Source organism: Oryzias latipes, chromosome 15 (assembly GCF_002234675.1).
Source record: "Oryzias latipes chromosome 15, ASM223467v1".
Taxonomy (NCBI): Eukaryota; Metazoa; Chordata; class Actinopteri; order Beloniformes; family Adrianichthyidae; genus Oryzias; species Oryzias latipes.
The window spans coordinates 16,880,041-16,894,866 of record NC_019873.2 but is presented as its reverse complement, the minus strand read 5'-3'; the positions used below and the strand labels follow the sequence as shown (position 1 = coordinate 16,894,866).

Sequence of the window (14,826 nt, the reverse complement as noted above, 5' to 3'; positions counted from 1 at the left end):
CAGGTGCAACTCTTGGAAAAGGCTCTGATGTGTCCTTGACATCCGTGCGGCGATACTCACCCACATGCAGAGGGCCGTCAGACTCCTGCCAGCCCAGTCCATCAGGTTGAAAAGGAGGAAGCAAGCCACGGGGATGAAGTACGTGTCTAGAAATGGATCAAAACAAGGTGTAATTGATTGAACTGTAACCTCAAATCGGAAATATGAGCTTTTATAGACGGAAAGAAAAAATATTATATTAAAAACACTGTCAAAAAGTTGCATCTCGATAAGCTCCCAAATGTAACAGCTTTGAGGACATTCAGAACATTTTAAGAAAAAAGAAAAAACGATGAATTAATGAGACATTTTTTGCTACAGTGTTGAGTGGAGTTTTAGTTTAAAAACAATGTATTGATCCACACCTCTCTGGACACAATTCTCAACTCTCCCTCCCCATGTCCCCTAAAAAGTGCAGGAAGGAGATCACACTCACTCCATTCTCCTTTGCCTGCGATAGCGGACTTGACGTCAGCAGTAACAGCTGGAAACATCCCGATGGTGACGGTGAAAATGAAGCAAACGGACAGAGCCGTCACCCAGATCTGATCAAAGAGACACCAGGAAGTCAAACCGCTCACTTCAGGCCCTCCAAAACCTGATTGTTCCTACTTTAAAGATCCACTCTGATGAAAAAGGTATTTCTGGTGTTTTTAACGTGTTCTTGTCACATTTTTCTATATGTAGGAAGGACATACATGTAGGAAATTAAGCTTAAATTACATTTGTGCATTTTATTTTTTATTCAAATCGTTGTGAATGGATGGATCCACTTGTAAACGAGAAGATCTTCCTTTTCCTCATCTGAGCTGGCATCTGGCTCAAAACTGTACAGCTGGATAGATCCAAGGTCGCTTGCCATTTTTGTTGCACCGTTACTGTTAGGCTGGGGTAGTGAGAGGCTGCAAGCTGGCAGGACAGACTGTAAACAGGGAGCTCTCAGTTATGGGTGATGGGAAGCTGTTGGTTGCTCTGCACCAACAGTCCCGCCCACAACTCAGAGGTGAATTTCTAATGAACTACTGTCGCTCTGCAGAAAATACGTCCTAGAAAACGCCACCAGTTTTTTTTATTTTGGCTAAAAACGGCATAATCATAACTAAAAGACCACTGAAAAAAGTTCAAAAGATGATTGGAGTGTGACTTTATCTGGTAATTTTGGGTTTGAAACAAATCAAAAGAAGTGATTTTATGCTTGGAGACATTTTAAGATTACTAGAAAATTCATTTTACCAGTAACAGCTCAAGAAAATTAAACCACAATAAATCTATTTTGCCCTGTTTTTTTCCCTTAAAGGCATCAGAAAACATCACACGAAGAATGGGAGATTATGGAAGACATGGTGGAAAGTTTTTTTTTTGTTATAACCAAAAACACAAAGTTCCGTCTAACCTGTTTGAAGATGTTAAACACTGAGGATCCAGACGGGGTCTCATCTTCATCTAAATTCACCACAGGCCGCTTTTCCGGGGAGTTCTCTGGAAATCAAATGACTCGTCTTAATATTTATTAATAACATGAATCTGTTAATGATTTCTATTGACATAGATACACAAAGGTCTACAACCAAAACCTAGATGAGCTAAAACTGCTTAAATAAGTCAAACTATTAGGATAAAAAAGTCTTATATCCAAGCACGTTTTTTAAGAAGGTCCATCTTGTTCTCCTCATCAGCAGACGGACTCGATCCATTGCTCTCCATGTGGTACTGAAAGAACTCCTGCAGACAAAAGCAGCAGAGAAATGCTCCTTCAAGACAACATCTGGAGAACAAAGGTACTCCAAAGGGTCAGCAAGTAGTTTGAGCAAAGAGGTACGAGATCTTTTAAGTTTAAAATGTAAATATTCTTTTAAACAAAGGAGGTTTTTATTTGGTTACCATTTTGGGCAGAATGAAGTAGGACACGATGGCCATAGCAATAACAACACAGGCTGTGATGAAGTAACCAAAAGCACTGTCCTGCAGCTTTGATCCACCTGAAGATTAAAAAAGAAAAATTAAAAATCAATCCTGCTGCTTCTATAAAAACAGTCACTAATGTTTCTTAGTATGAGAGTTTTCATTTATTTGAATCGTTTTCTCCTCTAATGATCCAAAGTAAACAAGTTTATGTAGCTTCAGACAATGAGGATTATTCTGTCTGCTGAACCGAATCACAGAAACTACTAGACTGTTTTAGAAACAAAGAACAGATAGGACCATGTGTCATGGCTTTAGGACAACAGAGCTTTTCCCAGAAACAAAGTCTGTCTATGGAGGCACTGAAATACACAAAAACACAGTTGTGATTAAACATGTGGCTTCTCCAGCAGAGTTTAGGTTTCAGTACATTTGATGCACAATGTTGTTAAAAACTTCCATTTTTTTTGAATCGAAGTAGCTATTTAATGTCCTTTTTTGTCAGATCTTTGACAGAATCTTGACATTAATTGTGTAATTTTTTAAAAGAAGACAGTCAAAAGAATGAGATAGTATTTGTTCTTTCAGATATTTACAGTGACTCAGCACTGCAGGAGAAAACACCAACATCATGATCAAGGGTCTCCATCACTGCTAATGTTTGACCTCCTAATACACTTTAATGAAGGAGGACTTGGGGGGGGGGGGGGGTCCAATCCCAACAAGGTCAACAAAATAAAATACATGTCAGATTAAAAAAAAAAAACTTAGTAAGTAAATTCACCCTTCCTGCTGGTAAGATCACCTCAAAATTAAGTCAGATCCATTTATTTATCTGCAAGTGGATGCATCAGATTGGAGCGGAGCAGGAAGAAAGAAGAACCTTTCTCAAACGGCGTGTCTTCGTCTGGTCAGGATTCATCGAGGTTTTGGAAAAAAAGGAATCTTTATCTTCTTTATATATGTTCTCCATCGTGAGTAAAATGCTACAAGAAACACGGTAAAAACAACAAAAACTGAATTTTTATTGGAGTGGGTCTGTAAAAGAATGAACCTGAATACTATCCCTTCTGCAAAAACATGTTTTTGTTAGCAGAGTTTAAAAAAAAAGAAAAAAGAAGCACGTTAGACCCACAAAGTATATGTGAAAAAAGAGGAAATAACTAAATGTTAGCAGAAACACTTTGTACCAGCTTCCACTCATGAGGTCAGAGTTGCAGCTACAGGATGGGGCTGCCTTGTGGTCTCAACACTTCAGAGTCGCATGCAAGATCTGATAACTGATGCTGCGTTCAAACTGGATTACACAACAGGATGGCTTAAAAAATACAATATGAAGAGGGGAAATTTCAAACCCAGCTGTCTCTGCTGTTCCAGTTAAGTTCCACGGTTGTGATGCATTACAGTAACTCATTACTATTTAGTTGGATAAAGTGGTAATGAAGTATTTGAAGTACTGTAGTATTCTTATCAGTAATTGTTCAGTAATTCTTACACTATAAATGGTTAATAAAAAAAAACATTAAAAAACTGTACTTTAAAGTTTTTTTCTGTCCTCTTCAACTCATATCCTGCTATTATTGCCCTTTTGGATATTTATTGTTTTTCTTTTTTATTATTATTATTTTTTCCTATATTTCATTTTAAAGTCCCAATATATGTCTGAAAGTATTATCATCATCATCATCATCATCATTTACAAAACTGTTCTTAAGTGAATTTGGATTATAAAAACAGATTTTCTTTCCTAAATCCCACCACCACTTTCCTTTTATTTTGATATTTCATAAAAGTGAGTCTTGTCCTTCAGTTTCATTAAAACGGATCTAAAAGAAAGAAGCTACAGGATGCCTCCATATTTCCTGTGAAAGCAGAAGTCTTACAGTTTTGTTTTGTGAAGATAAAAAGAAGAGATAGAGGCGAAACACGAGGAAAGGACAAATTACCAATAAGTCTACATACCCCCCCTTTCTCATGAAGAGATTCAAGTTATGCACAGATATCATTAGGAAAAATCTAGAAGACCTGAAGTGATTCCTGTACATGTACAGCCCTTTTATTAGGCTTGGATTGGCTCGTGTTTGCACTTAAATCGTCATCCTGGCCTCACTTTTCCAAAAGGAAATATGCTCAGTGCAAACACAGACCTCTTAGAAATAAGTCCAAAATTCAGACCCGGTTTGCTGATTTTTCTTGAATTAATCTCCAGAGAGGAGAGGAACATATCTCAATCACCGAGATATGTTTTCTAAAACTAAGATTATTTTGCTATTGAAAAACTTTCTTAATAAGATTTTTTTCCTGCAAAGCAGAATTTTTTTTTTTTTCTTGAAACAAGTTTTTTTTACTTTCTTAAGATTCTGTTTTTGCAGTGCTGGTAGAAGCTTAAGTTAGCCTAAAGTCAGGCTAAGCTATACTGACCTTTTTCTAAATATGAAATGCTCCAAAGTGAATAGTTTGATCATTTAGGAAGTGTTTTTGTTTCTCCACTTACTTTTAAACTTTTTTAAAAATAAAATACAAAAGTTATGCAAGCAAATCATCACATTACTAATGTAAAAAGTGTATTCTGCATCATTCAGAATTATTAAACCTTGTAGACCCTAAAAAACATGACATGAAACATCATAAGGAGGGTTAAAATGTGTTTTTAAGGCAGTTGTTTGTGCAATTTATTGTACTGTGTGTGCGGGTGTGTGTGTGCGTGTGTGTGTGTGTGTCGGGGTGTGTTTGTGGTGGTGCGTGTGACATACTGGCCAGTGCACAGATCATGGAAAAAGCAGCAAAAGTGCCCGCCAGCCCCTGCCCGCTCATGATGGGAGTGGTGTACGAGGCGGGCAGAATCCCTGCCAGCCCAAACAGACTGCTCTGGAAAATCGCCCCGAATGCTGGAAAAGGACAAAAGACAAGAAGCTTTAGCTTCATGTACAGTGTACACTTTTTCTCAGGACGGACACAGAAACTCAGGTGAGGACAAAAAGCAACAGATATCTATGATATCCTCTGGAAGCTTTGCACATCAAAGGCTTCAGAACCTGAAGTCCGACAAACCGGACAAGTTTGGACAACGCTGCAGAAGCTGTGTACATTTGGAGGAATGTGATGGGGAGGATATCAAAGCTTTGAGGTCCTCAAAACACGATGGGCTGTTCCACATGTGAGCGTGGGGGTCGGGGCCGGCTCATTTAACCCTGCAGCTCTCCATAACAAACAAACTCAGTGACTGCAGGCTGTTTGTTAGGAGACTCGGCGAGACTCTCACACATGCTCTAAATCTGGAATGTCTCGTGTTCTGCTGAGCAAACATAGAGAACGCAGCAAATGAACATGTCACCAAAAAAAACTCACAATTGATGAAGACAATTTTGATCATAGTGAAGGTGAAGAAGGGCACGGGATCCATTTCAACTTTGACAAGCACCGCCGTGAGCATGAAGACGACCAAGATGACGGTCAGACTGCCCGAGATTCTCAGCTTCTGAGGGATCCTGAAACACAAGTGTCACGTCCTTCAATCCAGATTCAGGAGACCAGGAGTTCCATTTCACTACAATTCCACCTGATTCTGGTCCCATCAGTTTATGTTTCACATCTATATTCAAAAATCAACCTATCTTGATTATAAAAATACATTTGTTTATTACCAGGGATTTAAAATGAACAGAAATCCAGTTTATGAGTGAAAGACACCCAACCGTTTCTTCTGACCAAGAGCCAAATAGTGAGAGCTGCAGCTTTTTTAAAGGTAAACATAACTTATGAAATCAAACTTTCGGGAAAATAAAGAATAAATAAAGGACATATATTTTCCAGTCTAGAAGAAGAAACAGACATGTTTGACCATTTATATTTATTTCTCATAATCAGAATAAAAGTTTGTAAGTTGGTATAAATAAGTTGTACTTTTTATTACGATTCTGCAATTTTTAGCCAAAATCAAATAACCTGTGTCGTTTTTCTAGAACGTAGTTTCTGCAGAGCGGCAGTAGTTCATGAGAAATTTGCCTCTGAGTTGTGAGTGGGACTGATGGCGAAAAGTAAGCCTACACTGTTTTCCCATGATCCCTCTAGCTTACAGCCCCACAAAACCCCAACCAAACGTTAATGGTGAACCAAAAATTGCGAGCAATATTGGAGCTATCCATTAATACAGATTTTAGCCAGATACCAGAGACGTTCATGGATTTAATTGTCTACAAGTGGATGGATCAGAATGGAGTGGAGCAGCAGCATTTTTTCACCAGCTCCTTATTCACAACGATTTGAATAAAGAAATACTCAGAAATGCAATTTAACTCCTAATATATTTTAAATATGTCCTCCATGAGAAAAATGCTACAAGAACGTGTTAAAAACACCAAAAACACTATTTCCAATAGATAGATTCAAGATAGAATTTGACGGATTTAGATGGGATGACTTTCAGTGTTCAGTTCTAACATGTAACTTTCCGCTTTACCAGTGAAAGGAAGCCTGCTTGCGTATGTTTCCTTTTTTCAAATCAATATAGAACATGTGACTTCTTAGAGCCAAAAGGCAGGGTGATCAATAAATAACTCTCTTAACCAATATTACTGTGAAGTCAGCTATAAATAGATGTCCAATCCTGTGAAAGTGCTAAATAGCACATTATATGGGCTGTGCATACGCTGTTGTTTCTAGAGTAGTCAATCAGAACGGTCTCTGACGTCCAATCAGATCCAACCTGCTGCTCAACTTTAAGCTGCAAAAGAACACAAACACTCCTATAAATTTCCATCAGGAGGAGTAACCCACCTCTGATGTATGAAGGAGTTGAGGCAGGTGAAAATGAGCAGAGGCACCATCGCGCACAACGTCATCACATTGTTGAACTTCAGTTCCAAAAGACTTGGAGATCCGGGCTCGCCCGCGGTCTCATTGCTCATTCCGTTGGCTGTCAGGTTGCTGAAAACCGGCTCAACCTTCAATCTGTCGGTGAAGTACTAAAAAAAGATGGAAAAATGAACTTTAATTACAATGGTCCTGTCGAAAACAAAGGTCATTTCCACCATTTCTTCAACCAACAAGAACATCAGTAACAGCAGAAATGTTTTCATTTAAAACCCCAACAGGTGCTACAGAGAAATGTCACGGCTCCATCTTTGAAGTATTTGAGCAGCTTCTCTACAACGTTGTCACATGTTTGGATCATAAGTACCATACATTGGTGAAACTATGTCAAAGTCCAGCAAAACATAAAAAATATTAGTCTTTTTTAGTTTAATAAAGGTGCAGCTGAGCCTAACTAAAATAAATTTTCATATTCCCAAATTGAAAAACTATGGTTAGTGGATTAAATCCACCAAACTTGCCTGTGTTGCCGTCATGAAGAAATTCCAGGGTAAGAGAGTTCCCAGGCCCAGGATGAAGAAGATGATCCAGACCGCATTGTATCTGGGAAAGACAACAAAAGGAAATCACATCAAAGTCCAAGCGTTAAACCAACAAACATCCGCTTCTTCACCACAGCTCGCTCCTGCCTCATTATGAACACACGAGTGGGACAGCTGGGACTCCAAAACTCTGTCTGCCACAAGCAGACGTCCTTACTTGTCTCGGGGCGCGCTGATGGCCGTCATATTTCTGGGCCTCAAGCGGGTTTTTCTTCAGGATTCGTCTGGGTTCGACTCTAATCTGTAACACAGGAAGACACAATAGTTTGCTTAGCTGAGGGTTTATGAGAACTTACAGCCCTCTTTGGATGTATTTATTAAAAATACATCCAGCTAGTTTCTGCTTGAACATTTGATTGAAAAAAAAAACAACTAACCATAAATGAATTTATCAAAACTTTGTTTGTAATTCTCTTCAGGACTGTATTTAGACTTTAGAAATAAAGCCCGTTTTATCATTAGGTGTTTAGACGTGTGTTTCCACTGTTAACATATCGGGATTAAACAATTCCTGCAGCACGTTAATTACTATGTCCCAGAACAGTTGCAGATAATATTTCTGAAATCTGGGAGCTGAAACTCACACAGTCACTTTGCAATATGATTACATTCATACTTGCAGGTCATTTGGTTTTTAGTGAACATTTATTTTCTAAAGCTACACTTTTAGCCTCTTAAACAAAACAAATTTCATAGAGAAAACAAGACTGATCTTGATTAAATGAGAAACAACAAAAACTTTGTTGTTTTCTTGACAAAAGTTCATCTTCCTCAATGTTGTGTTGCAAAAATGAAATTTACGGTCATTTAAAGCCACAACAGCAGCAAATGGTGAAACACACACAACAAAAACAGGTTTCATTCTGTGGTGAAGTCACACTCTGGCATTGAAACACACGCATCGTCAGAAAACATCAGAATTTGTCCCAACTGCACTTCAAAAGCAGACTTACTCAGAGATGGAGAGCAGCCTGAGGACTTCCCGTGCGCTCCTCACATGCGCGCCGCACAAAAGGCCGAACAAGCTTCACATGGTTCATTTTATACCATCCTCTTGTCTGTTTTCTTTGACCCCACCCTTCCCGTACATCCTCCCCTTCCACACAAGCATGCACAGCATTCTTTGACGTAAAGATGCCAACAGCCACAATATGAGAAAACAAAATTCTCCTTACTACCATACAGAGAAAGAACATGATCTTCTTATCATTTGTGTATGCCAAGCTTGAATAACATTGCTTTGCTTCTTCAAATTCACACTCATTTTAGTTGATGTAGCTCTGAACTCAAAATGTTTCCACATGAGGGGATAAAGTCTGCCAGCTTTGGAACCTGACCTCCAAATAGAGGAAACACGGATACAAATTGAAAACTTTTCTGAGAAGAGTCCTGATAGAAAGCCAAACTGGTGTTGACTTTGAGATTTATTGTAAAGGAACTTTACAATGTGTTGAGAGGGTTGGGAGCTTGAGTGGTTCTAGATGGTATGGTATCTAGGGCAAATGTCCCAAGAGGGGTCACAGACAGACATGTCCAAAGGGACAAGTCAGTCTAATGCACTTGTGGATCCCTTAAAATCAAGTTCCATCATATCGACTGCTGATTAGCCAGGCTTGGGATTGGGACATGCAGGAGAGGACCTGGTGGTGGAACTGCCTCCAATGAGATCCAGCCAGACTCACCTCAAAAAAGCTAAATGGGATTGCCCACCTCCTACAAGAAGAGCTGCAAGGAGCCGGTGCTGTGTAATTTCTGTCACAGTACAAGACGGGGTGTCAGACACCAAGCCTGTTTTTTTTTTTTTAGAAACCCTACTTTATCTGCTGCTGATCACCTGGATCAGGTGTAGCCATTAAGGAGCTTCAATGGAAGGTTAGTCGGAAAACAAGCTGGACACTAGCCCTCGAGACCTGGAGTTTGACACCTGTGGCCTAATCCATGGTGATGGAAACTAACCAACAGGGCAAGGAATGTTACCTCACTGGGTGAAAAAGAGCCTGGGCTTATGAGAGAGGCTGAGTAGTACCAGCTAGTAATAGTTGAGCCTCTATGCATAGTTTGGGCTCTAAAACCCAACTCCTCGACTGGGCTTTCTTCCACTCATGCTGAGTTTGTTCAGTTTGGTCATTATGTGTCGAAGATCAATCAGGAAACGAGATGCTCGCATCCTTACAAAGTACTGGATTTTCTTGGAGTCTCGGGATAAACAGAAGTACTCTCACAGGGGTCTACTGTTCTACTAGAAGACTTCGACGTCCATGTGGGCCATGACAACACTGGAAGGTTGGGATCAGGAGGAACAGCCTTCCTGATCTGAACCCAAACTGTGTTTTTTTATTGGACTGTCACTGTTTGTCTATACTGTCCATTGGACCATTTTTAACCAAAAGGCTGTCCATTAGTGAAAGGATTGATTTTGTGGTCGGGTCATCATTTGGTCAAGTGTCCTGGACACTGGGGTGAAGGGGGGGGGGGGGGGGGGGGGGTCAATAGCAAAGGAGAAAGCCAGACAGACTTGGCAGACCCAAATATACTGCAAATCTCTTATTCTGAAATCAAGCTAATTTAAAAAAAAAAATCACCAGACAGGAATCTGTGCTGCTTGACAGTGGAAATGCTGAACTTGATTAAGTCCTTAAACTGTTATTCTGATCAGGTTTATATTAGTTTTCACAGTATAAAAGCAAATACATTGAGCTCTGGTTTTAACACCCCTAACAGATTGAAACAAACCAAACCTGTCAAAATTCAGTCTGTGCTGAATGACATTTGGCCAAACAAATAAAATGACAAAGTGAAAACTATATGTCCTCTCTTTCGATTTTTCCCTCTGATGATAAGCAGTAGATCTTTTTACTCTGACCTGATGGGACAAACTCAAATGCAGGCACCACAGCGTGTCAGAGTTCAATCAAACTGTCTTTGCCATGTCCCACATTCCTGTCAAGTGAAGCTTCTAATGTGTCATCGGACCGAGCCAGCCTACACACACTGTGAAGATAACATGTTACACCACACAAACGCGTGTGTAAGCTTTTGTACCTCCTTAATGGGAGATAGCACTATAATATTCATTTGATCACCCTCCTATGAACGGTTTCCACGACTTAACCAAATGGTCTTTTTACAAAAACATCTGAGAAATCAAATTCTAACCTAAATAAAAATGTAGATTTGGATTTTTCTTTGTATGACTTTGTTCACAACATTTGGCCATAATCAAGACAAGGTCCTGAAAGGTAACAAATTAAAATTTTTATTTGTAACAATATAGATTGCTTGTTACTCTAGATTAACCCTTCACCTTACAATATTACTGCCACAGCATCGTAATGTTTTACATGACTTTTGTAACATTTTAAATTGATTCCATTGTAGGATAACAAAAGTGGAATATAACTGTTAAGACTTTTAGTTGAGGTCCAGATTGTGAGCCTGGTAAAACTGTGGTAAATGCTGACTTTGTCATATCTGCACAATTGTGGTCCAGTTCCATGACAAAAATGTTTCTTTTTACTTAAAATGTTTAAAAACACAAAAGAATCCTGCACACAGAGAGCATTACAGATTTGTATACCCGTTTATATAGAGATCCTCAGCATCGGTCAGTTTAGTTTTTAGAAATAAATTTAAATATATCTACTTTTAAAAAGAGAGAGAACCTGAGACCTTTATACATAAAAAAACTAAAACAGAAAAACAATATTAGCAGGCTAAAAGTGACTCTTGTTAAGCAAAAAGACACACAGCTATTGGCTTTGAGGAAGTAAAAAGACCTAGATAGATTTATTAAAAATACTAGTGATACTGTTGAAACCCACAACGTCCAGGTCTTTGGTTTAGTAACTTATGTTAGTATTAAAAAAAGCATTTCTTTGATGCTTTTTAATACCTTAAAATGTTGTTGCTTTGAATAACTTTCTATTGTGTGAAAAGTTTGCTTTTCAATGTAAGTTCTTCCACAGGTTCTATCCCAATTTGTTGTTTTCTAACACTGTGACATTATATTAAATTATATTAAAAAACAAAAAATGTGTACAAATATAGTACTTATGTGCTCTTTGTCCTGGCTTAATCAGGTCAAAGAAAAAAAAAATCACTCTGACCAACTCACTATACTGGTTGTCCAATCAAAAGAAAAATATCTGACAGAATCATACTTGTTTTCCAGGGATAACTATCGCACATTGGTTTATTTAGAGAGTAATATGTAACTGATATTGGATGTTGTGCTGGATACTTGGACTGGACTTCACATACAGTGCTGTAAAAAAGTACTTAGTTAGCACCAATTGTGCAGGTTATCCCAATAAAAAAGATGAAAGAGAGCTGTACTTTCCATCATAGGTATACCTCAACTCAACTATGAGAGATAAAATGAGAAAAAAAAAATCACATTGTCTGATTTTTAAAGAGCTTATTTGTAAATTATGGTGGACAGTAGGTATTTGGTCAACTACAAGCAAGCAAGGTTTCTGGCTCAGACAGACCTGTAACTTCTTCTGTAAAATGATCCTCTGTCCTCCACTCGTTACCTGTATTTGTTTCGCCTGTTTGAACTGGTAATCTATATAAAAGACACCTGTCCACAACCTCAAACAGTCGCACTTCAAACTCCACTATGGCCGAGACCAAAGAGCTGTCTAAGGACACCAGAGACCAAATTGTTGACCTGCACCAGACTGGGAAGACTGAATCTGCAACAGGTAAGCAGCTTGGTGTGAAGAAATCCACTGTGGGAGCATTTATTAGAAAATGGAAAACACACAAGACCACTGATCATCTCCCTCCATCTGGGGCTCACTGCAAGATCTCACCCCGTGGGGTCAAAATGATCACAAAAAACAGTGAGCAAAAATCTCGGAACCATATGAGGGGACCTAGTGAACAAATCCTGAAGTGCCAGATGTGTTCCCCTGCTAAAGCCAGTACATGTGCAGGCCTGTCTAAAGTTTGCTAGAGAGCATTCGGATGATCCAGAAGAATATTGGGAGAGTGACCTATGGTCAGATGAAACCAAAATAGAACTTTTGGGTAAGAACTCTACTTGCCGTTTTTAGAGGAGAAAGAATGTTGAGTTACGTTCAAATAACATCATACCAACTGTAAAGCATGGGGGTGGAAACATCGTGCTTTGGGTATGTTTTTCAGCAAAGGGACCAGAACGACTGATCTAAGTAAAGGAAAGAATGAATGGGGCCATGTATCATCAAATTTTGAGTGAAAACCTTCTTCCATCAGCAAGGGCATTGAAGATGAAAAGTGGCTGAGTCTTTCAGCATGACAATGATCCCAAACACACAGCCCGGGTAAAGAAGGAGTGGCTTCATAGGAAGCATTTTAAGGTCCTGGAGTGGCCTAGCCAGTCTCCAGATCTCAACCCCATAGAAAATCTTTGGAAGGAGTTGAAAGTCCATGTTGCCCAGCAACAGCCCCAAAACATCACTGCTCTAGAGGAGATCTGCAAGGAAGAATGGGCCAAAATAACAGACTACAGTTTGTGAAAAGCTTGTGAAGACTTACAGAAACCGTTTGACTGCTGTAATTGCCAACAAAGGGTCTATAACAAAGTACTGAGTTCAAATTTTGTTATTGACCAAATAATTATCATCCACTAGGGCTGCACAATATAAAGAAAACTTGCGATTTACGATGATACTGATATGACTTAAATTATACTCCAAATAACCTTCGTCTACATAGGAGGCAAACATCAAACAAAAGAGGGCTCCATTCGTTTATACAACAACATGGAGCGCTGCATTCGATTGGTCAAATGCATAAAGAAATTTATTTGATTCGTTAAATACTTCAAGCTACCATAAGATTGTTTTAGCACATTTAAGGTCATCATTTGTCACAATTTTTGCCATCTTTTGCGATATGCGTATTGCACAGATTGATATCGGGATAACAATAAATGTGTGATTTATTGTGCAGCCCTATTATCCACCATAAGTTACAAATAGGTTCTTTTAAAAATCAGACAGTCATTTTTCTGGATTTTTTTTTCTCATTTTGTCTCTCATAGTTGAGGTATACCCATGATGAAAATTATTGGCCTCTCTTATATTTTTAGTAGGAAAACTTGCACAGTTGGTGGCTAACTAAATACTTTTTTTTGAGCTATTGCAGGGTGCTGCGAGTCTTCAGCTGTGACAGTCTGATCCGGTTCTTACATTTCAGCACTGGGCTGAAGCAAACACCTGTTCAGGAAACACCAGATGAGATCTGACAACAGATTAGCCCAAGCAGAATGACACGGGTAGATAAAAGCACGTTTTTGTAAGAATAAATATATTTATCCTTAAACAGTAGTTGTGTTCTCATCCGGCGTTGATGAAAAGACGTTCCTGTGTGATTTTCTCTTGGATCTCTCACGTTCGTATCTGATATCTGGCTCACAAGATACTCTGGTTTTGTCACGCTTTCTCTAAGCATGTGTTCTCCAGCTGATCCTCTCCACATGAAGCTGTATGACCCAGCATATAGACACTGCAGAGACAAAGGGGAGCTAACCATACTGCTTTATTATATGCATTTTACCTTGATGATTTGCGAGTTTATCTTCTGTAAAAGTGCAGTTGCACAATTTGACAAAGTGGGTTAGAACTGACATTGTATTCTGGCCAATAAAGTAATAAAACATTGATAATATTTTGGAATTTAGGCTTAAGTGTCCCTCCAATTTGTATGCACCTACAACTGAATCCACATTGGTTTGACCAGTAGAGGAGCTGACACGAAAACAACAAAAAAAAATATTTTAAAACTTAGAAAGTAAATATCTTGCAATGGATGAACGTTAGTAGAAAAAGGACACCAGTTAATTTGTTCCTGTTGGTTCATTCCCACATTCCCTCACTGTAAACCTCTCCAACAGGCTTGCCTTTATTCCCAGGACGGGACGAGGAAGAGCTTGCTGTTGGTCATATGAGGAGAGGGAAGCATAACATCCTCCGCCGGGGTCACATCCCTCCGCTAAACACTTTCCAAATCGTGCTGCTAATTCCTCTAAACTGGAATGTAATCCTCAGACGTACTCAGAGGAAGTCCACAGCTTTTGGGGATCAGAACTGATAGTAAATGTTGCAATTTAGCTATTTTGGCTGTATTTTATAAATACAAATAAAAAAAAAAAACATCAAGATGCAACTTGGTATAGACTGGCTACATGGTAAGACCACATCAGGTCCGTGGCGTCACTCATTAGCATTCAGCTCTGTTTTACAAACCTCTACAAGTGCAAAAAGCTCAATTCATCAACTAGCTGGGGTCAATCTTTATACCCCTACAGAAAAGTAACACAAAATTAAAAAAGATATTCCTGTATTGGATCATTTATTTAGTATTTCCAGGCCTCTAGAGGGCGCAGTTCTTTTTCTAAGTACTTTTATGTGTTGTTATAAAATCATTGTAATCCGCCTGTAGTGAGCAACAGGAAATGAGGCAACAGGAAGTTGTCTGCTGA

General features: G+C 38.9%; 1 protein-coding gene across 5 annotated transcripts in view; it reads right to left on the bottom strand.

Annotated features, from left to right (window-relative positions):
- slc29a1 (solute carrier family 29 member 1 (Augustine blood group)) overlaps positions 1-14,826 on the bottom strand; it is a 36,066-nt gene that overhangs the window by 2,914 nt on the left and 18,326 nt on the right. For 4 of the 5 annotated variants that reach the window (XM_011484335.2, XM_011484333.3, XM_011484336.3 and 1 more), the window contains exons 2-11: positions 7,513-7,596; positions 7,275-7,356; positions 6,718-6,905; positions 5,290-5,429; positions 4,695-4,829; positions 1,921-2,018; positions 1,680-1,761; positions 1,433-1,518; positions 476-584; positions 61-146 (exon numbers count right to left, since the gene is read on the bottom strand). In XM_011484335.2, coding sequence (XP_011482637.1) covers positions 61-146; positions 476-584; positions 1,433-1,518; positions 1,680-1,761; positions 1,921-2,018; positions 4,695-4,829; positions 5,290-5,429; positions 6,718-6,905; positions 7,275-7,356; positions 7,513-7,541 — 1,035 coding nt within the window. In that variant the 5' untranslated portion in view covers positions 7,542-7,596. Of the gene's footprint in view, positions 1-60; positions 147-475; positions 585-1,432; positions 1,519-1,679; positions 1,762-1,920; positions 2,019-4,694; positions 4,830-5,289; positions 5,430-6,717; positions 6,906-7,274; positions 7,357-7,512; positions 7,597-8,308; positions 8,419-14,826 lie in introns of those variants that run through there. The other variant, XM_004077058.4, reaches the window with a different exon arrangement.